The sequence below is a fragment of the Setaria italica genome, chromosome II (assembly GCF_000263155.2).
Source record: "Setaria italica strain Yugu1 chromosome II, Setaria_italica_v2.0, whole genome shotgun sequence".
Taxonomy (NCBI): Eukaryota; Viridiplantae; Streptophyta; class Magnoliopsida; order Poales; family Poaceae; genus Setaria; species Setaria italica.
In genome coordinates, this window is record NC_028451.1 from 31798682 (window position 1) to 31822344 (window position 23663).

The window sequence follows — 23663 nt, forward strand, 5'->3', positions numbered from 1 at the left end:
GAACCTCCACGTAGGCAGTCGGCTATGTTTCATTTTGAATTCTGACCCAACGTCTCTGCATGCAGGGGACAGGTGTTGGGACCATGGGTGAGCCACATACACATCGATCACATGCCCTCCGTATATGTCTAACCTTGTCGTGTACTAATATATGCAGTATCGATTATATTGTATATAATTGTTCGATCGATCACATCGCTGAGGAAACCAGCGTACGTACGTGAACCAAATCCCGACCCTTATCGAGATCGGCCGCTCTTCCAATTGATTAGTCTTGATTAATTAGTCGCTGATGCTCTCTCTGACCACTGCTAGATAGCTAATCGCCCATGTCTCCGCCGCGCCGAACCGGCCGCCGGGTGGTCGCCGCGCCGAGCAAACGGCGCGGCGATCCCGCCCCGCGCGGCCCTTGTTGTCATCTGCACGTGCTGCATGGGCCGCCCGGCCTGTGCGTGCATGCTCCGACGACTCCGATCCTCCATGCATGGCTTGCTCATGGCTGCATCGGGAGGCGCGCGCGGGCACCAGGCCCCTACGGCGCCTACGTCGCGTAGAGGAGGTGGCCAGCGGCCAGCCAGATCGATGGATGGTGGATGCCTGCTGCCTGGACCTGTATCTGTGCAGTGGGCGCATGCAGTATACTGATGAGTGACCGGATACTGATCCTGATCTGACCACGGCATCAATGCGTCAACCCGTTCACCGGCCGGTGGATGCGCGAGTGTATTGATGGCCGAAATGCCTGCGTGAACGAACAAAGTACAGGTCACATTTATGTTACGGTTATATACTTATATTTCTAGGAGCTATAGCCTAGCTAGTAAACTAAGCAGCCGTGCTGTACACGCACCCGTGGTCTTACTGTTGACGAGCTTATTAGAGTTCAACGTGATGGTTATTATGCATCGTATCGCGGACCAGATCAACAAACAGGCTCGCTACAAGCCAGCCGATCGGTATCTAGCTTGGATCCCATGGCGCGCCAGGCGTCGCATCCCGCACGTCGTCCCTGTCGATCTGGCCGGCCGCCGTACTCCCAAGTTGCCCGCTCCGGCCGGCCGAGAGTACGCGCGCGCGCCCATGCGCACCGGAAAGCCCGGCGTGCCATAAATGAGAGCGGATGTGGATGCCCCGGCCGGCCGGCCGGCGGCGCTGTAGTCTGTACGTACCCCCTGTGCAGTGCGTGCGCGAGCGTACGGCGGCGGGGCTCGAATTGAACGCGCGGCGGCGGCGGGCAACGGGCAATTGGCCGGCCGGCCCAGTTGCGCGCGGGCGCGGCCACTTATTATTGATCGCGCGGCCTCCGCCGTGGATCGCGTTGCGGCTGGGGTATGGGTCGCGCGCACAGGTGCTTGCGTCCACCTGCCGTGCATGAGTCAGATCAGATCAATGGCGTGGCGCTGGCGCCATGCAGGGTGCAGGTCGATCCGACACCTCGACGACGTTTGGCCGTTAATCTCGGGGAGATACCGACACGAACACGATCGCCTGCACCGAGAAGATAGCAGCCGCTGCCATACGCTGGGTAACATGCGGTGCCTATAAGGCTTTAACGAATACAAGGACCATTTTTCTCTTAAACGACTTTACTTTATCAGCGAAGGCAAAGTTGGTGAAGCCAACAAAACTGACTTCACCTAACTTCCCGTTCATTTTTTCTTTAATTTGTGAAATAAATTCATGCTACAATTTAATACGTTGATTTGCGTAAAATAGGTGAAGCCGAAGCCGCTACAAGTCCTTGTTAAATTGTAGCATGAACAGTGATTGGCTGCTGTGATGCGGTTATTCCTAGCGGTTTGTTACACCATCCCTGCCAGTTTCACTCTGTCGGGTTAAAAAGGAGACCCTAGCAGGAAATCAATAGCTCTTACTTTGTTATTTTGATGCTATATCAGTAGCTTATCCGCAGAGTTATATATGATATAGATGGAATAATGTTTCTACGACTAGTGACCGCATTTTTCTACTCAGATAATTAGGTCACTAGTTTTGGAAGGTGTAGGAGAGCCATACGCCCATACCTTCTCCGTCTACTTCAGTTCCTCCCCAACTCTTAGTTCTACATCGATGAACAAAACAATAATAAGGAAAAATAGGTGAGTAAATAATTATCAAAGCACACTTCTAGTCTATAGTCTCAAGCTGCACTTCATTTTGAAACCTCTAAAACTCGCAGCATTTATATATGGTTCTGCACAGAAAGGTATGCAAATCGTAGCTAATTATACAGCATATTAGATTTCTCAGCATTGAAAATTTAAACTTTATGAACACCTGGTGCCTTTCTGTCTATACCTTTCCAGAGAGCTGTGATTGCGCAACAAGAACTACTCCATGCTTAGAGATCTAAAGCACTAACGACAGAGAAGCATGCCCTTGTCATTTCCTTCGGCAGTTTTGCCACCTTCTGATTAATCTAATTCATAGTTTTTCTAATCATCGACAAAAACTATTGGTATGTCCTGCACTTGCTCAGGCATCGGTTTCCTCAGGGTGCCACGTCCTAAATCCCTCCAAATAGAATATTATCGTCGATCTGAACCAATCATCGATTAGAAAATTCAAAAGAAAATGTGTGTTGAGGATTCAAAAACAGATATAATACACAAGTATTAAAAAATAGAGATACCGCTTTTCTTATTCGTGGTACTCCTTCAATGTCGATTATTTTTTTAATAGGTTGAGTATCATGATAATAGGTTGAGTACATGAGAAATTGTGTAGTACTATTTTCTAGGGACGTAATCCTTTGACATACTCTCTCATTTTTAAATATATGACAATTGTTTTTTTGAAATTAAATATATGACAGTTAATCAGTTTATTTTTAAATATTTAGCTTGTACCAGACATTGTATATTTAAAAATGATGGAGTATGAATTTATAGGTATATTTCTTCTTATCTTAGACCATAATCAAAGTTCCATAATGAACATCAGGAAAAAAAAACTACATGTAGTCAATGACATAGGAAGTGTAACTTAGTTCAAAAATCAAGGTGAGGTGTCCTATGATTGCTATGTTCATGCACGTTGTCTTGTAGGGAATCAAATCCTACTACGTGACAAAGAGCGACATAATTTTTATTTGACGAGGACACCCTTCAACCACTCTCTTCTAACACTAGACTACTATTGTTTAGGTACCAAATGCTATGCCAGTTTAAAAAAGCATCATTGGAGGTTGGAAATTGAAGAGTCTAAAACAAAGGACCCGCTAGCTAGATGCCTTTGTCAAATCACCCAGCAACCAGATGAGGGAAATATCAATTTGCATGATAGGGAAAACAGAGTGCAGCTCCTGTTTTTGTTGCTTAGTTTGGTCATTCTTGTGATTGGACTGTGTAGTGTTTTTTTTTAACAAAGAACAACTGCCTATTCTTTTTGTGTTTCTTTTTCATGATGCCATTTTTCAACCACCACATATAAGTTGAAAACCATGTACGACGTAGGGATGTAAGTGGGTTTATTAGAAGCCGCATACATATCATTTTTAGGGGAGGTTCCACTAAATCCAACTAAAAAAATAAACTATATGCGGATTCGTGGACAAATCCACCAATATTCCTACAACCTTCCTTGTTGAGGAAGCATTTTACGGTAATACCACTACGATAAGCGCCACACTTTGAATGGTGGGTAAACTTTCACAGTGCTGTTGTTTTAATTTTTTGGGCTCAGCCCTTTTGTTTTGTTCCAAAAAAAAATCTTCTTCTCTACCAATGAAAGAACCACCGTCTCATGCTTGTTTTTCTTTAAAAAAATTCCACCATCAAAACAACTCAATATAATGTACATAATCACATAACTTGACCACCCTCTAGCGAACTTTTAATTTAGGCCATACTTTTAGCCGCATATAACCAAACACCACTTTAGGTTCACTGTATGGGCTACAAAAAGAAATCTATCTCAAGAAAAGATTCATTCATAACTATGGGTATTGTAATGGAAGTTTGGCTCTGGCTCTCTGACGCCGCAAATGGTGGTTGGTCCAAAATAAAGAGACCGGAGAATCTATTTGGGGGTTCAGAACTAACTAACGACCTTTGCAGATTGAATGGTCGCACACACGCAGCCGTTGGAACCCTGACACGTATAGCCTTTACAAAGTTTATGGCCAGCTGGGGGTTGCAAAGGCAGACGCAATCTAATGCCTGATCCTGCTACGAAACAAAGGTGCCACGAGCGTCTGAATCAGCAATTCAGCATAGGGAATATTGGTGGGAAAGTGTGTGAGCACATACTCCTTCCGTTCCAAATTGTAGGTCATTTTAACTTTTTTTTGTTTATAGATATTATTATACACTTAGACATATACTATATCTAGATGCATAATAATTTCTATGAATCTAGAAAAGTCAAAACGATCTATAATTTGGAACGGAGGGAGTACAGAACAAGATAGTGCTTCGGATTGGAGTGGAGGGGTAAAAATGTATCATCGTGCAATCTTAATCATAAATATGCATGATAAGCATCACATTCTTGATCGAGCACTGTCTCCTGCGGGCTACAGGAGTCCTGGATTAGTTATTGCCAATTTGCCATGGCGCCGGGACAATGCGGCATCTGAATCTTATTTGGAGTTTGCATTGGCATGTAGAAACTAGTCGGTATTTTTTATGTTCTACTGATACTCTGATACTGTTTGATTACTCAAAAATCTTATTTCGAACTTCATGATTCTTTAGCAAATCGGTCGGCACACAAGTTGTGTCTCAATTTCATCGCAGGTCAATCGACAAATTGATCCACTCGACACTTGTAATGCAAAGCAATACATAAATGTGAAGAGATCTTTTTTTTTAAAAAAAAAGTGATGTCAGAGGTCAAACTATGTCTACACCAATATGGAGTTGGAAGTCTCCATTTAACATTTAGTCTATCTATATCTAAACTATAAAGGCATGAAGGATTCTTGAGGTGTCGGAGTACTTTTTATCTAATGGTTGATGGTTAACCACGCACTTTATTTGGAATAAAATGAATTAAGTGATTTTGAAGACAATTACACCAGACGGTTAATTTAGAAAGTAATTAATTATTTTTCACTAGAACTATATCAAATGTTGAAAATATAATATTCGAATAATCTGTCTGAGTGTGTCAAACTTCATTCATTTATAAAGTTCTTAATCGTCCATAATAAACACAATACCCCAAGTAGTGGATGTGTAAAATATTATCACCCAAGTAGAAAAAGGGAACTAGTTGTGCGAGCTGGTTAAGAATACACACTGACATGTACGTAGAGCACTTCTACTCCTTTATTGCTCTACGGAGTACACATACAAACAAGCTATTATTCTTTCATACAGACACAGTTATCCTCTACAGTTGGATACATTATTCGGTCCATTCAAACCTAGGACCCCATTTCAATGAACAAAAGCCACATGAATTTATCATGAGTAAGTGCTCACTCACTACGTCCCAAAATTAAATCAATTTTTTAGAGTTGTCCTAAGTTAATTATTTAAATTTGACCTACTTTATAGTGCTCTATCATACTCCCTCTGTCACAAAATAAATACTTTACTAGTAATTTCAGACACATTACTAGTCATGAATAATAACAATTACCCCTAATTGACCATAGCAGTTGTGATTGAAAGTTACATTTTCTGATAAATGTGCGTGCATTGTAAATGGAAAAGGTAGTATCGATTAGTCATTTGATTGGCTACATATGTTTCTCCTTTTTTAAATTGGTGTGGGCATTCTTTTAATTAGACGCGCCTCACTAGAAGCTAAAAGTATAAAATTTAAACTTCAAAAAACACTTATTTTAGAACTTAGTGAGTATAAGTTTTTTAAATTTAAGATATATAGCTTGACTTCAGACAATTTCATAGATTGATTTATATTAGGATAGAGGTAGTCATTAGTCTTTATAAAGCGAGTAACGCTTCTGTCAACAATTTTCATACATCGTTGACCGACGGGGCACGTTGACTGATGGGAGAAGTGGAACCCAGGTAAAACCGGAAGTTCTAACACTAAATCGCTGAAATCGGAGAAAACTGCCGACCACGTGAACCGAGGGAGAGAAAAATGCGCAAAACGAGGGTCCAGAAGTTCTGGCGCAAAAGTCGGAGTCACAGCGTGGCATCCAGAAGGAAAAAAAATTAATAGCAATGCTCAGGTTTCGAACTTGCAACCTGTTGTTTATAATAAAGAAGGAATTGCTACTATTTGACCATTTTGAAACATGGAACCATGCTTTTGAACTAATGGGTCAATACATGCAACAATCCGGAATCATAAACGGTTCAGTAATCAGCCGGTCCTATTAGCTATGCTTTTCCGGGTACACGTGATCATCACCGAGTTAAAATGTCCTTTGCAAAAGAAGCGTGCAAAGATTTTGCTTCAAATTTCTTGAACGTATATACCAAGGTCAAGCACATATTATGATTAATTCTGAACTTGATTTATCAATATCAGGTATATTTTATCTTGAAGATTTATTTTTAACCGTAAGTCTATTATTTTCTCATTGCTTTTCTAACAATGTGTATCAAATGGACAAAACATCCATAGTTACATGATGAATACATAACTCTAAAAATATATCTAATGTTCATGTTGGTGAATATAACAAAATTAGTATTTAACCGTAGCAACGCAGGGTATTGTGCTAGTACATAAAAAGTTACGAAATTCTTGTGTCTCAAAGTGGGGCAAGGTATCGAAGACTAGCACTTTAACAAAATTATTTTTTCACACTGAATCGCAAATTAATTCATACTATAGCATAATCAAGTGTTGACACTTCTTTCGCTCTCTTTTGAGCTGCCCATCAGCCAACCAGGGAGAAAGGGAGATTCATAGTAGTACGCCCATCCAACGCATCACGTACAGACAGATCGGCCACTTGCCTCCCTACGGTTGCTTTCCGGGCCCACCCGCCAGGTATTACCCCTCCCCGACACCTGGGCCCCGCCTCCCATGTCCCCGACCCGCCACGTGGCCCCCTCCTTCCCGCTATATAAGCACCCACCTCTCCGGCCTCCACCTTGCCACGACCAGACGACCTTGCCTCGCCTCCTCTGCTCTCTTAATTCTTAAAGCTTCTATCTCTCTGCTTCTTGATCGGGACGGCAATGGCGAAGGGCGGGCTGAGCAAGCTCAAGTGCATGATCAAGAGGTGGCACTCCTCGAGCAGGATCTCGCGCACGCCAACGGGTTGCTCGGCGCGCTCGCACGACAGCGCCGGCGCCGGCTTCGTCCTGGAGGACTCGTGGAGGCGGGGCGTCGCGCCCTCGTCGGTCGTCGCCATCGGCGGAGGAGGCAGGGGGTCGGTGTCGTTCCACGGCGCGGACGGCGTGCCCCCGGGCCTCCACCCTGTGTACGTCGGCAAGTCGCGCCGCCGCTACCTCATCGCCGCGGACCTCGTCGGACACCCCCTGTTCCAGAACCTCGTCGACCGCTCGGGCGGAGCCGGCGTCGGCGCCGGCGGCACCGTCGTGGGCTGCGAGGTCGTGCTGTTCGAGCACCTCCTCTGGATGCTCGAGAACGCCGACCCGCAGCCGGAATCGCTCGACGAGCTCGTCGAGTACTACGCGTGCTGACCGCCTAGCTGCTCACGGAGGAATGCCGGCCGCGCGCGGCGGCGCCGAGGCCGAGCTCGCCGGAGTCGAGGGGTAATTTGGGTAATCTGGTTATTTATTTCTTAAGGTTAGGGGTAGAGTTGTAATATACGCCAGGTTGCGAGGGCGAGGAGTAAGACATGTGGAGATTTAGTTAACCTTGGGGTGTTTGTGGTGATTATCTCGAGATTAGCCGTGTAATCGCCGTGCGCCCAAGACAATGCCCTCTCGGGGCAGTTAATTACTTCTCTAATGTAATGGCTTGCATGCTGCTTCTTCTTCTTCTGCTATTTCTTTTGAGCAGAATTGAATAAGGTTTTAGGCTTTTAGGAATGGATGCATTCATGTACATTTTCATCAGTGTATAAAGTCCATGCCCATTTCTTTCTTGTGGCTGTTCTTCTGAGATTCTTTCACTTGTGCCATGCATATTGACGGAATGGAGTCACATAAACTTCAGAACTTTTACAAAGGTGAGCTTAAGGCTTCATTTAGTTTGCAAATAATTTTGGAGTTCTCAATGAAAGCTGGGGCATGTAGCTAGGCCAGACCGGGCCGGGCATTTTGGAGTTCATTAAGTTATTTTAAAGTTGTTACAGGTGGCCATCCTCTCAACTGAAGGCACTAACCAACGGGGTAGCTAGTGCCCCGCTCACACCCGTATGTCCCACACATTCCTGACATGTGTAGTGATCTAGCTAGTCCATAAACCTAGAAACGCAATTTGATCCAATCCAATGATTAATTAGCCATCATGTGCGTGATGAAAGCAACATAAGCTTGATTATTACCAAATCTTAGTATTCTATAATCAGAGGTTTTAAATTGGAGTTTGGTGCACACGATTAGACGAGTTCAAGTCCTCGCTGTCACAGCCTCTTTCCCGTCCCCTTTTTGCATGGTGTGTATGCATGCTTAATCATGCGTGCTTAATTAATCCCTTTGATTGACTGGATGATGATAATCTCTCAGACATGCATTTGGACTAACTAGGGCCACTTCAATAGGTAGGTAAAGGAAAGCGCCTTGGTCCCCTGAAATCGTTGGACCATGAATATTTTTTCTAAACCTAATTTGGATGCTAGTTTTTCTTCTAAAATTGTTAATGATTCCTATACCTTTAGTACTAGGTGGGATAGATAAAACTTGATCTCATCATTCGCAAGAAGTATTCTTATCTGTATCATCAAGTACAGCATCATCAATGTTACTCTCTTTTTTCACAAATGAATTGAGATGTTGAAATCAATTTGTTATCATCTAATGATTCTCATCAATACCACAACTCCTCCCAACTATTTTGGTCAGGTCCGACGATTAGAACACGAACCCGACAGGCAAACAACAAGAGATCCTATTTCGCGACATTCCGAATTGACGATCTCGACCCCAACGGCCCAGCAACAAAAAAAAAAGACAGTAAAATGCTCATGCCAATGATTGATTGCGTTGCGGTGGGACTCCGAAGACTAAAGGCGAGGCTGGGGACAAACAGAAGGCCTGCACTGTTGGATTAAAAAGATGGTAGGCCAATCCTTTGCTGTTTTAGTGTTATTGTTGCGAATTTAAAGAGCTGCTAGCCCTGATTAAGAAAAGAGCCCCGGCCCTCCCTCCTCCAACGCTCTGACCCCATTAATATAAGCTCCTATGAGTACTACTACCGCTTACTTTAACCTACTTAATTTCCATTCGAGCACTGATTAAAAGTGCTCCATGGCATGAGCTGCTAGCATAGCAGCCATGCGTTTCTTGCAAAACCATGGCCCCCTGGCCCCTGGGGCCTGCCTCATAAAGCATGGCACGGCGAGACGAGCTCATTGTTAGCTGCTGCTACGCTAGAAGGATCCCCAACCACAATGGCCGGCACAATCCCTTTTCATTAGCTTCACCAGAACGTCAAGCAAAAACAGATGGTCCTTGCATGCGCTGCCAGTACAGTGATCATGGGGCTTGAGAATGTTCGGCTTCAATTGGCCACTCCCTCCCCCAGTGGGTGGTGGTTTTTGACGGTTGGGTTCTTCTCAAGTTCTGATCCACGTCGTACGTACGTACGCGCAGGCGGTGCATCGCCGGCCGGGCCGGCTCAATCAGGTTAGCTGGCTCTGGCCGCTCCCCAGGGTTGGTCGCGCGTCCACTTCCCTGACCGACCCGTCCGTTACACCGTCTCCGGCGGTATCATAGCATCATCCTGCATGGTAGTTTGGGGCCATCGAAATCCAGTAGAGATCCTACACCAATTAGAGGTGCTTCTAATTCGCCTTCGCATTTGTTTAGGGCTAGCTGCTCATTACATCAGCGTCGTCGTGTGCTAAGTGTACTTTGGCAGGCACCTGTGCATCTACTTACTGACAAATCACGATCCTTTATTGTGTTCAATCAACTGATGACTTTGTCTCTGCAAGGACGAGTACGTAGCTAGGAGTTCGATCGTTCGATGGAGTTCCTGTGCTAAGGATCGGTGCGCAGTTCTCGACCATTGGCGTTGCAATTGCAGCAACACCGTCGTCGTCCTTAATGCCGATCAGCCTGTTTATTGCCATTATTAATAATACCGCTAAACTAAGCAGACGTTAACTGAGGCTCTCTATCTTAGCTGGTTTCCGGATGCGCGCGTATCGCTGCGATCGCGACGCTGTAGTGTCGGCCAGCTGACGCTCGGCGCTGGCATGCATCTCTCTCTCTCTCTCCAACAGCTAGCTAAGTCTGACACATGAAGCTGTAGAGAAAGAGAACGGGGAGAGATGAGCTTCGTTCGTTCCTGACGAGGCGTACGCATCATCGGCTTAATCTTTTGATTTCCTCGAATTCGTACCGGTAATGGTATCTCTCAACGGTTAACGGGTAGCATCGACTTGGGTACGGCAGTGTGCAACGTTCCAACCATCTAGGCGCAGTAATGCTGGAGAGTTGATGGACGACGTTAAGACAGGGAACGGTCGTGCGTTGAAGTACTGCGTGTAGTACTCCCCCGGTACAGCACAGTACAGTGTTGTCGTACGTGAGGCGAGAGCAGGAGAAAAAGACGGAGAGCAACCAGTGACCGACCGGCGGTCCTCTACTCTAGCAGACGAATAAATTTGTCTATTTTCCGTGGATCGGAGCTTGTCCACAACCTGGGTGTTTAGAGAGAGCAGTGTCCGGGGGATCGATCGGAAAAGCGCGGAGCAGCCAGTGGCCGATCGTCGTCAGCAGTTAACGTGGCCGATGGCGACGGCGCGCGTGCGCGCGCGCATGGCAGCGTGCGCTGAAGGCGACGTCGCACACAGTATCTGGCCGGGCGAATGCATCGGCGTTCGCGGGCCGAAACGGTTGCTGCCGCGCCGCAGCCGCACGTTCTCCGATCCGCGCGGGCGATGCGACCTGCCTCTGCTACGTCCACGGGGCGAGATCGACGTAGCCGCGGTGGCGCAGAGCCAGCCTGATGGTCACGGCCGGGCACTGTCGCGTAGCAATGCGTCGCATGATCATTGCCGGCGGGCGGGCGCGTTTGGTTGCGGTTGCACCGTCGCGGTAGCGGGCCGCGCGGCGCCATGTGCGCGCCGCGCGGAACACGGACCAGGGCACCAGGCCTCCGCTCCGTCGCCGTGCGAGACCACTTGCTTTTGCGGCTAGCCGGCCGAGAGCGAGGCGCGGCGTCGTCGCGGCGCTCGCCAAGCGGGCGGACGGGCACCATACCGGCCTAATGAGCAGAGGCAGAGCAAGCACAGGTACGAGTACGAGACCCCTGCTACTGGCTGCCGCGGGCGGCCGGCCGGCCGGGTGGACCAGCCGTGAGTGACGTCTACGCCACCGCATTTATGCCGGCGTCCCCCCGGCCGGGGCCGGTAGGTCGCGCCTGCCTTTCGCGCGCGCCCGTGCACGTGCCTGTCGGGGCGGAGGGGCATGCATGGATGCATGGTCAGTAAGCAGACACCGGCCAATGCGATTGAACCGAGCCGATGATCTCGCTCATCAGGCTCAGCCCACACTACCCATCCCGGTAACAAAAGCATCCTTCGAGGCAGCTAGCCTAATCGATGGACGTCGCGACTCGCGAGAGACGTGCATGCACCAGCACGAAAGACATGGCGCGTGCGCGAGCGCAGGCCGCCGTGCGTCCTCCCGACCGGCCGGCCGGCGTACGGGGTTTCCTGCGGCTACACGACACGCGGTCGATCGAATTTGCCTTGCCTCTGCCTGGGCTGGGGGGCAGGCGCTTTCACTCTCGAACCGCAGCAACTACCCCTCTCCGCGCGCATTCAATTGCCCCACGAGGACGCGCAGGTGGCCGTGCGTGACGAAACCAACAGGCGCGCGGCCAGATTCAGGAGCTGAGCAGCCTACGTACGTCGTGACCGCCAGAGTCCAGAGGGTTCTCTGTGTGTGTGTGCCTTTTTACAGTTACTTCTGATGAGTTCAAGTGGTACTGTATAAGAGTACCTTTGCCTTGGGTAGGTAGCGACCTGAAAATGGTAGCGCTATGCTTTGCTTGCCTGTTCTGGAGGAGTACACTACGTACACATCATTCAAAGAAGTGTAATCGTACTGTGTATACTTCATTGAAGTTGCGTACATGCATCGGGGGGGGGGGGGGGGGGGGGGGGGGGGCTTTTTTTAATAAATAGTCGTTTCAGACGAATTAGCTTCACTGTTGGAGCCATCAGCAATATATGTCGACGGAAGCTGCAGCCAAAAACGAAGTTCCAAGTCCAACGCGCACCAGTTTCATTGGGCTCTAACTTTGGCACTATGTAAAAAGAAAATTCCCATCACATCAAACTTGCGGTACATGCATGGAGTACTAAATATAGACGAAATAAAAAACTAATTGCACAGTTTTGTTGTACTTTGCGAGACGAATCTTTTGAGCCTAATTAGTCAATGTTTGGATAATAATTCACAAATACAAACGAAATGCTACAGTTGCGCATTTATGGTAAAATGTAAATTTTGCCACTCCCAATTTGGGAACTAAACAAGGCCGAAATTTAAGTGGAGCTATAGGTGTACCGGATGGTAATAAATGAACTGTATCTATGTTTCGTGAACGTTCTGGTATAATGGCATTCACTCAACAATAATGGTTGATTCGTCAAATCAAAGGTGTTACCGTAGGATGTAAACGTGTTTAGGGTGTGTTTGGTTCTACCTCGCTAAACTTTAGTTGCTAAAGTTTAGCAACTTTTAGCTGCTAAACTGCCAAACATCCTTACTAAAACTTGCTAAAGTTTAGTTGCTAAAGTTTAGCACTTTAACAAGGTTTTGGTTGCTAAACTTGACCCTTGTTTAGTTCACCCCCAACTCCCAACTTTGGCACTATGCAAAACGAAGATCTCCCATCATATTAAACTTGCGGTACATGCATGGAGTACTAAATGTAGACGAAATTAAAAACTAATTGCATAATTTTGTTGTACTTTGCGAGACGAATCTTTTGAGCCTAATTAGTCAATGTTTGGACAATAATTCACAAATACAAACGAAATGCTATAGTGTGCTACAGTGTTGTAACAGTAATTTGGCACCTCCAAACTTTGGCAACTAAACAAGGCCTTGCTAAAAGGTTGGGCTGGACACCCTATACCCCTCATTTATTGTTGTCTGGTGCGCACCCACATTCCCGCACTCGCACCCCACCCGCGTCTGCCGCACTCCTCTGCTCCCCGCATCCTTCATTCCTCCCTACCCCTCCCGCACTCGCACTCGCACTCCTCTTCTCCTCGCATCCGCCGCCGCCGCCGCTTGACGCATCCACCGCCGCCGGCTCCTGCAGTCCAGCCCCGCCACCGGTGCTCACACCCCATCCGCCGTAGGTCCCGGATTCATCCCCATCTCCGCATCCCATCTTCCCCCTCCCCCCACCTCCCACCCTGGATCTGTCTCGCTACCACACCCCGGATCCGCCATCCTCGCCGCCGCAACCCCCGGATCCATTCCTATCGCTGCCGCCAACAGCCTCTGCTCCATCCTCCTCCCCGTCGGCCCCTCTCCCTATTCCATCTCCATAGCCGGCGCAAATATCCCCAGCCCCATCCCCACCGCAGCTGCCAACGTCCCCCTGCACCATCCCCATCGCCGCCGCCACCTCCCCTTGCCCCATCCCCACCGCAACCGCTCCGAGCAGATGGATGGATACCGTGATTGGTTTTCGTAGGGTACTTCATCCTCGGCGGCCCCTTCTTTCCCTACTCCTGCTGCCATACCCGATCCAGACGAGTTGGAGTTCCTGTCCCAAGGCCCGTCGCGCGCTCGGGCGGCTCCATCTCTCTCGGTTGGGAGGGTTAACATGCAGGATCTTAACCTCAACTCCCAGGATGAGGCATTCCCCTTCCTCGATGAGTACGAGTCTGGAAGAGGACGCGGCGATGGTGGTCGTCTCGGCTCGTTTCAACCTCCCCGTCAGAGCGATGGTGGTGTTTCCATCGGTCGGGGAAGGGGTGTCACTGCACGTGGTCGTCGCCGTGGCCGTGGAAGGAGTGCTACTGCTTCACTTTCGCCGCCTGCAGGTTTACCTTTTTTTTTATGAATTGGTTCATCTTGGTGGATGTTCTTGGTGATTTGTCGTTGCTGGTTCTGATTGTTGCTCCTCTTACATTTCAGATGCTAGTCCTCCTATCCGGCAACCTGTTCGGGGGAGGTTGGGATGAGGCCCAGCCTCTGCCACCTTTTCATCATCCATGAACACAGAGGATGCTGAAGAATTGGACGACGAAACTGGGGACAAACCTTATGTAAACGTCCTGTCCTCTTAGAGTAGTGTGCATCTCTTGTTTTGTTAGAGTATTTATGTTTTGCATTTTGTGTTAGAACAAATATGACAAAGCAAACTGGAGCGAAAAAAATACAGGCATTTTTTGTGAATTATCTGTGGAACAAATCCGGTTAGACAATGCACTAGGTGGGGTGGTGAATTCTAGAGGTTTCAAGGAAATAGCTGCAAAATTCAGGGAAAGGACTAACCTCAAGCATGAAATCAAGCAATTCAGAAATAGGTGGACACAATGCAGGAAATTATATGAATTTTACAATTTGGCGATGAAACAATCAGGTTTAGGTAGAAAAAGTAATGGAGCAATTTCAACTTCGAAGAAATGGTGGAAAGAAAACAGCAAGAAAAGAAATTTGATGGACCCTTTCGGGAATCTAAAATGTATAGTTTGTTGCCATTCTAAAATGTATTTTCAATAGACTTGTTCAGAATTAGAAGAATTTGAGTAACATCTTTAGATTTTGGAAATTAACTTGTTTCACTCCATCTCCAAACCGAGTCATGGTTAGCAATTGGCAACATATTGGGCCGTTTTTTACTTAAGAAGAAGAAAAATGTATGTAGAATCCACCAAGTGGAGCCATTTGGAGAAGCTACCTCAACCAGCATCATCTCCTTTTTTTTTGCCCCCTAGAACACCATCCTGGTTGCGCTGGATAATTTTGAGCACCTCAATTTGTAGCCCATATTATGCCGTATGTGGTATTGGGCTAGAAAAAAGCCTGGTGGTGAGGCGTTTTGGGGTTTTGTCATCCCATCATCCAGCAGGCCAGCAACAACAAAAATACTCTCTCTGGCGGCGAGAGGACGCGGACGGGCCGGACCGCAACGGACGATAGGCGGTCCTATACATCTTGTGGAAGATTTTTAAGCATAGCAACTATAAAGCCCATTAGGCCCAGTTATAACCCACCTCCTCTTAAGCCTGATAGCTTCTTCGGTTCTATTTCAAGGATGTTTAACAAAGCACAGACTTTTTTAATGTTGGTTGACTTTTTTTCTAACTTTTTTTTCCTGGACGCCGTTCCGAGGATGACCGGCGAAGCGCTGAGTTCTTCCGTGCTAATAGACTTTTTTCCGCGCGATTTTCTTCTCCGATTGAATATTACAGATATTTTAACTCTATTTTCTCTTTAATTTTTTCTATTTTTAAATCTATTTTATTAACCCACTATATTTATAATTCTGTGCTTTCAACATTTTGAACGACCGGACCCAACCACTTTTAATACCCATTCAACAATTTGAAAAAAAAAGTGCTTTCAACATTTCGAATGACTAGACTCAACAATTTTTAAAACCCTGTTCAACAATTTGAAAAAAAAAGCTAATTCAAAATTTATGTGAAAAATGTTGAATAGTATATAATTACTAGTCAACATTTCAAAATATTAGATCCAACATTGTTTTAAGCCTAGTTCAACATTTTGAAAGGCTATTTCAACATTTTCATGTAAATGTTGAGGCAACATTTATTTATAATTATGTGCTTTCAACATTTCGAATGATTAGACTCAACCATTTTCAAAACCTTGCTCAATGATTTGAAAAAACACTAATTCAACATTTATGTGAAAATGTTGAATAGTATATAATTACTAGTCAACATTTCAAAAAATTAAATCCAACATCTCTTTAAGCATAGTTCAACATTTTTGAAAGGCTATTTCACATTTTCATGAAAAATGTTGAAATAGTATATGAAAAATAGTTAAACAATTCTCGAAACCCTGCTCAACAATTTAGAAAAAGTACCTCAACATTTATATGAAAAATGTTGGAAAATATCATATTCAAAATTTCTTAAGATCTAGTTCAACATTTTTTGCAAAAATTGTTTCAACATTTGTAGTAAATGTTGAGGTAATATAGAAAAAATATTGAAATAGTATAAAAATGTTGAAACAATTAATATAAATTTGAAATGGTTCTTGCGAAATATTGAATATTTATTTTTTATTAAAAAATTTATATTGGATCTCATTTTGTTACATTAATTCTAAATAATCTCATGGTTCAAATGGATTCAAAAAATGATGAGCAGTTTAAGAGATAAATAATTTTGAATCTTGATCGTGTCACGTCCTACTTTTCCATCCCATTTCTAGCCAATCTCCCACAACTGAGCGTCTGGGCCTACGACAAGTGATAGCGACATGCCTGGCAAGTGTGTGAGATGAAGAAAAAAACCAGCATTGTTCACTTTGCCCACGCGCATAAATCTCAAAGTAGAAGGTTACCTTGCAGAAGATAGATAGGATTTGCGACGGACGATATGCCAGGCAGGTTCGCAGACCTCGGGCGAAAAACGGACGCAACCCAATTACCCAAAGGGGGTGGTTCTGTCATCCCTTCCCGCGCGCGTGGACGGGTCCATGCGGTAGGAATATCACCAGGTTCGTGGTACGGTGCCACGTTCCCTGTCCGGAAATGGTCGTAATCGTTGCAAAACCTCTCTTGGAGCATTTGGTTCCCTTTGCTTATTTTTAGCACCTGTCACATCGAATGTTTAGATGCTAATTAGGAGTATTAAACGTAGCCTATTTACAAAATTCATTACACAGATGGAGGCTAAATGGTGAGATGAATCTATTAAGCCTAATTAATCTATCATTAGCAAAAGTTTATTGTAACAACACATTGCCAAATCATGAACTAATTAGGCTTAATAGATTTATCTCGCCGTTTAGCCTCCACTTATGTAATGAGTTTTGTAAATAGTTTACGTTTAATACTCCTAATTAGTATCTAAACACTCGATGTGATGGGTGCTAAAAATAAGCAAAAGTAATTAAACACCCTGTGTAACATACCGTGAGTGTACCCGTACCTCGACCCACGTTCCTGGATCCATCGATCCGGAAACTTTTGTGACACGGACACACGGTCCGCGGACGGTGGTTTCCTGCCTTGGCTACCAAGGTTGCCAAGCGAGACGCCCGTAGGTTGCTCGCGCACGCGGCGCGGGTGCGGCCGACCGGGCGTGGGTCAAGAGGCACAAACGGGCGGGGCCGCGCGGCTGGAACTCGGTTGCGGGCTTGGCGCGTGGCTGCCGGTTGCTTCGTGGGAGCTGGGCGGCGCGTGGTTTGACTCCACGGCTGGGGGTCGGACGGTGGGCGCGGCGGGAGCTTGCACGCCAAAGGCAAAAAGAAACGCCCGGCCGCGGCAGGTCCGTTGGGTGCGATACCGCGCGCAGCGTGCACCGAATCGAACCCATATATCCCTGGCTTTCAGAGGACGGCAAAGCAAAACTAGAGTGACGAGTTGGCTGCCGCCGACCGGGATTCTACGCGGTCAGACGCACCAGACCTGACATGCCCCGATTGAGGACATACGAGAATGATTTGGGGAAATTTTATTCCGTGGCCAGCAGCAGCTGCTGGAGGAGATCGTGTTGGATTTAGGTCGAGGTGCAGCTCAGTCTGAAAATTTTCAAAGCATACACAACCTTTAAATCACATATTGATAATTTAAGGAGATGTTATCTTGCTTAAATATAGGAGTTTCCTCTCTATATAAAGTAGGTGCGTATAAGAGAAGGAGACCATTGCTACACGCACGCTCAGCTCGTGCATATTTTTATAAAAAATCGCGTGACTTGTGACTTGCTCGTCGCATATGTGTATAGCAGACTATTATTCATGCGGTTTTTATTATTCTATATGCTGAGCTTAATGGCGCTTCAATGGATTGAAACTGCCGTTTTAATTGCAGTCATTTTTATCATTCAAATGAGTAGTTTCTACTGTTTGATGAGAGGAATTGATGCCCTATGAGGCTAATAATACCACGAGACGTCCTGGTTGAAAGGCACGCTGCCACACGCTCGTCTCCCCACTCGCGCACTCCATTTTCGCTGTTTTGAACCTCTTGCTGTTGCGCCTCATCTACCTTTGAATTCGGTATGCACCAGATTTGAAGGAAAGCGGGATCTCTGAAACCACTGCCGCAAGACTCCTGCACGGGGAAACAATAAGGTTTTTGACAGCATCTACACGCGACCGCTTGGTGATTCCGCCACATCTATTTCAACACGTTCGACTTCATTCTACGCGGAATCATTGAGTAATTTCCCTGCGCAATCATGTTCTAATCAGTATGTTGCCTATTTATATGTGTTATATGCTTACATCATTTTTTATCTATATATTTTTCCTTCAAATAAAATCTGGATCGTATGTTAGGCACATATTTCCAACAAATCGAGTCCTCGGCGGATGCCGATTCGCGGAAGCTATAATAAACCGAATAATGCGATCCCATAAGGCCATAACAGTGTTAAAATAATTGCAGCTTGCAGGAGACATGCGCGATTGTTTAGCGTTTTCAGATCTTCAGGATCAGTCAGAGACTCAAGACGTTATGTACTACGTGACTGACTGAAGCGCATCGAGGGGATCGGAACAGATTGCAGGACCTTTTCTTGGCAGCATCAGAAATCATTCGATCTGCTCTGCTTGTAGGGCACTGTCAGCTCACTAACCGAAAGAAATAAGCAGGGCAAGTTGCCATTGCAGACTAACCGAGTTTTTCACAACCAAGTACAACTTTGTGATTAGCAGGACTGCCAGTGACGGACAGATCAATTTGAATTCCTGACCTTACAAACAATGTCCTCAATACCAGACATCATACACACCAGTCCTTTAGCTTCAAAAAATAAAATGAAGAAAAGAATACAAGTAGCAGTGTACATCACATTGCAATACAAACACCATCTAGTCTAGGATCTAAGCATGGTGCATCGCCGGTTCTTGCTCCAGCGCCATGCCCGGGTGGCTCGCTTCTGCAAAAATTTTCAAATAAAAAGCATCAGAAATGAATCCGTCGAGACCAAGATCAAACTGCCCTGGCCGGTGAATCAGCTATGTGATGAACTGATGGTAGTAAGGCCATTCTCAATGCAAGTATCACATGAGTTTTATTCTTATTAAATGGCAAGCCACACAGGCAAAAGTGATGACACGACATTGAATTTAAGAAGAAAGAGAAAAATTAAGTTTCATAGGGATGAAACTAGATGTACATGGTTACTTGGAGCCATGAAACTAGGATGGAACTTCATTGAGAGGATTTGAGTTTCATCTCCACACATGCATCAACTCCCATTGGTCACTTGGATGAAAGATTTAAATGATACGCTAACATATGAAATCGTGAAATGAAATTTTGCATTGAGAGAGTTAGTTTCATTCATCAAGTCACTGATTGTTAGATGACGTGGTATTTTTGAAAATCACGTAATGAAACCTTACATTGAGAATGGCCCTGCTAGCTACTAGTATGCAGCATGCGCGTACCGTCGGCGGCGAGGCCCTTGTCGTGTCGCTCGACGCACTGGAGGATGTACTTGAATGCCTCGGTCTCGCAGGGGATGGCGAGCGCGCCCTCGTGCCGGAACCCGAACTCCTCCTCGGCCTTCTCCAGCAGGAGCCGGAACACGGGGTGCGCCAGGTAGGTCGTCGGGATCACGAACCGCCGCTGCTCGGGCCCCACGTACACGGGGCAGTACCCGCGGGGCACGTCCGGAGGCGGCTCCGGGCTGTGGCAGCTCTCGTCGTCCGACAGGACCGAGTCCGCCGTGTCCGCACGCCGCAGCCGCCGCAGCACGAACGGCGGGATCGCCGACGCCACCATCTCCTCATCCACATCCGGCACCTCATCCTCCCGCTGCTGCTTGTTGGCCCCCAGCGCCATGGTCTGCCACTTGTGCAGCAGCTCCCGCAGCCGCGCGATCTGCTTCATGCCCGTCGCCGCCTTCGTCGCGCCGTCGTCACCCATCACGCACGCACGGAGGTCCTTCGCTGCTTCACAGCAGAGAGTTGGTTTCCTGGATCTCGAGAGAGCTTGAGAAATTGATGCGATGGAACAAGGGATGATGGAGAGAGTCTGGCATGCAGGAGCAGGGGCGATTATATAATCAGCTCTCGTACTCGTTCGTACTCCATCGATCAAGGGTAACATGGCGGAATATATAACAAAAAAGATTCCTTTGCGCGGTTTGGATTATAAAAACTGGCGTGTCGCTCAAGAATGCCCGGCCTCGCTCTAGCTAGCTAGCTTAGCTTAGCTTGTTCAAACTTCTTTTTGGTGGCAAATTAACGATGGATGGGGGGAAGGGAGCTGATTACTGCTACTGTTGCTTTGCAAGTTATCTGGAATTTTAGGACGTTTAGTTTTCTGAATCTGGACAGCACAAAAGCTGGAGGTGTGCTGGAGATATCTATGATCCACGACGAACCTTTGCAGTTTTCACACACTGTGCACGAGAACGTGGCCGCATAATTGCGCTGGACCGATGCCAGTGTTCAGGGCATCATCATGCCGGTGCATGCATATGTTTTGTGTAATCATCGGTAAAATATATTGTCCGCGAATTTATGTTCGTTTGTTTTTTTTTATATATATTGTGAGTTTGTGACCCGACACGCAGGAACAAAATCCCGCGACACAGTGACGCTGCATGCCAACAAAGTTTAAGCAGAAATTAGAATAACTAATGACTTGGGGTGGCAGGCAGTCTGCTCTGGCAGATTAGCAAAGAAGGATAAAGGTATATTCTTCCCAGGGTTTGCATACATCGCTTAACGCGCCAAACAACCGTTAACACATCGGCAGTACAAAACCATAAAATACTCCTCATGTTTTTAGTATGCCGTAACAGCAAACCGTCCCAAAGTTCCTCGTAGATTAAAGCAATGGGAACTTACTAATTAAGTTACTCGCGATTTGCAGCTTGCTTTTGTGGTGGTGATACATTACTCTGCAAGTCGATCACCTAGCTACGTGTTGGCCGACCATGCTAGGCCTTCAGATAAGGCCAGGGCCGTGGCTTGGAAAGCTGGCCGCGGCAACGTGCGAGCACATGACCGACGAACTCGCTAGCCCATCGCTTCTCCCTCCCAGGTCACACACGCATGAGACGTCGTTGATCCGCTTGTCGCGTCGCGTGCCACCAAAAGCGACGGCGACGAGCCAAAGCGCCAAGCGGAAAGATAGCCATGGCCCATGTGACGGCGGAGCTGCCTTCTGCTTTGGCTCTTGGTTATTCGGCGGTTAGTAGTTAATTGTTGACCGTGATCAGTCGCTAACCGGTGCAGCCCCGGCCCAGCTGCCTGCCAGAGAGTGTGCCTGCGTGTTTGGTCCGAATCATAACGGGCAACCAACGAAAGGCCGCAGCTTGATCATACTTGTTCCTTTCGTGAAATGTTTTCTGTTTGTGAATGGGCGTGGTGACTCTTGAGAATGGAAGCTGCTCAGCTGAATGCAGGAGAATCTCTCCTATCTCCAGCTGCACAGACAGGGTTTCTGCAGGCTAGCTACTGCAACTTTTGTATAAGCTAGATTCCTGAAATAAAGGAGGCTTTGCATACCTGGCGTGTGCGTAAAGTGACCACCGACTAGCGGTCGGATTAGCTAGGACAAATACGAACCGTCGAAATATTTCGATGCTTTCACGCCTTGTTTAGTTGCCAAAGTTTGGAGGTGCCAAATTACTGTTACAGCACTGTAGCACACTGTTGCGTTTCGTTTGTATTTGTGAATTATTGTCCAAACATTGACTAATTAGGCTCAAAAGATTCGTCTCGCAAAGTATAATAAAATTGTGCAATTAGTTTTTAATTTCGTCTACATTTAGGACTCCATGCATGTACCGCAAGTTTGATGTGACGGGGAATCTTCTTTTTGCATAGTGCTAAAGTTGGAAGTTAGGAGTGAACTAAACAGGGCTCAGTTGCGTTGCGCCGTCATGGGTTCGTGACTTTGGAGAAAGGAATATGCATTTGCCTGCCTCACCAGACAGTCATGCAGCTACAGTGCCACAGAACGGCCCGTACCTGCACAGCTGTGTCTAGGCAGGAAAGGAATAAAGGATGGATGGTCCGGGCGGGTGTGTGAGGGATAAGCTAAATACTCAAATTAAATCTTCAGACGCTGCCGGTGGCGGTGGCCGGTGGGTGTTTGGCTGAAACTGCTGGGGAGAAATTAGAGGGGAAGCCACCTTAGCTTGGCTAGAATCAAATGGGCTAAATCTGTTGCTTTTACCGTTTTTGGGCCTTAGCCCGACCCAGAGAACATTGCAGCCCGCTGATCGTGCCATCATGGGCCTGAACCCATCTAATGAGAGATGCTACTTAGGGCTGGCCATCTGAACCTCTCTCTCTGTCTCTGGTGCATGTACATTTTCTTCTCCTCCTTTTGTCTTTGTACTGAATGAACGGCTGAACTGCATCCGTGTCCATGATCTGTGGAATCAGTCTGAAGAGCATCCAATCTGCTGTAGGCACACCCAAAAGCGCCTAAATATCTCTAGATCACACCACACGGGTCACTGTCGATCTTTGTGTGTACTGAGGTTGGCACAAGAAGTGTAGCCACACGTACGGTGAGCACGGCTAAACTAGGACCGTGACCCGCCATGTAATCCAAAGAGCCAGCACTCTCCAAGCTTCTCTCCATGCATGAATGCATGATTGGTCGTTTGCCTATTCTCTTCTCTCTCTCTTGTTTTGGGCGCCTCTTTTGCTTTCGCTGAAGCTTTTTACCTAATCCGAGCGAGAAGTACTTCCTCCAATGCGGATTAAGTTGGGTGCTTTGGCAACTAGCTAGGGCGACCGGACCTCCACTGACATCCCACCAAGTGCGGTGACAATGGAGCCGACTGTCATCTCAACCAGTTTCCAGGAATGCTGTCTACTGAATATGCCTACACGACCAAAAGCCTTGATACATTGGTGTGGCCTTGAGCCTTCTACGCTGCATGACTGCATCTGCATACATTGGTGTGGCCATTGTGGATCGATGACCTGATGGGTGGGTACTGCGCGAAAAAGAATAATGTAGTGGCTGGTGTTGGATTCGGTCAGGAACTTCCTCCGTTTCAAATTATAAATCGTTTTAATTTTTTAATTTATAGATATTATTATACATAAATATTGTTCGTGGAATTCGAGACTCCGACCTTGCATGATCCCTCCCTCTGCTCTTTTCGTGACTCGCCATTGCAGACTTGCAGTTGCAGTGCATCTTGACAGGATCCAGGCATCCAGCTCCGTAGTCTGATTTCGGAGCCCTACTTAATAAATCAACTAATCAAAGCCTGTCACGAGCAAATATCTTAAGAAATGCTTGTCAGTGGATGAGGCCACTGCCCTCTGCTGACTGGACCTCTAGAGATTTCGACTTTCAGGGGGTGTTTTCTTCCACTGACTTATTTTTAGCACGTGTCACATCGAATGTTTAGATACTAATTAGGAGTATTAAACGTAGACTATTTACAAAACCCATTACGTAAGGACGCATCTTAACGGCGAAAC

The 23663-nt window shown here is 46.6% G+C and overlaps 2 protein-coding genes across 3 annotated transcripts; one reads left to right on the plus strand and one right to left on the minus strand.

Moving 5' to 3' along the window:
• The first annotated feature begins 7038 nt into the window (after window positions 1-7038).
• On the plus strand, window positions 7039-7987 carry LOC101783299 (auxin-responsive protein SAUR72). The gene has a single exon (XM_004956849.2). The coding sequence runs from the start codon at window positions 7113-7115 to the stop codon at window positions 7578-7580; it is 468 nt and encodes a 155-aa protein (XP_004956906.1). The 5' UTR covers window positions 7039-7112; the 3' UTR covers window positions 7581-7987.
• A 10870-nt stretch (window positions 7988-18857) lies between these two features.
• LOC101782623 lies at window positions 18858-20426 on the minus strand. Of its 2 annotated transcripts, none has more exons than XM_004956848.3 (2): window positions 19602-20426; window positions 18858-19132 (listed from the first exon to the last, which is right to left on the minus strand). In XM_004956848.3, exon 1 carries the CDS (start codon window positions 20308-20310, stop codon window positions 19618-19620), a length of 693 nt encoding a protein of 230 aa, XP_004956905.2. In that variant the 5' UTR covers window positions 20311-20426; the 3' UTR covers window positions 18858-19132; window positions 19602-19617. The 2 variants fall into 2 exon arrangements, with proteins under 2 accessions (XP_004956905.2, XP_004956904.2); XM_004956847.3 differs by having other exon boundaries at window positions 19647-20418.
• Between the last annotated feature and the right edge of the window lie 3237 nt (window positions 20427-23663).

Bases quoted from the DNA above. Each gene is read 5' to 3' on its own strand.
- LOC101783299 (XM_004956849.2), top strand. From the start codon at position 7,113: ATGGCGAAGGGCGGGCTGAGCAAGCTCAAGTGCATGATCAAGAGGTGG.
- LOC101782623 (XM_004956847.3), bottom strand. From the start codon at position 20,310: ATGTTACCCTTGATCGATGGAGTACGAACGAGTACGAGAGCTGATTAT. The intron at 19,133-19,646 runs GTACGCGCATGC...AAATTTTTGCAG, and splicing joins CAAGGGCCTCGCCGCCGACG to AAGCGAGCCACCCGGGCATG.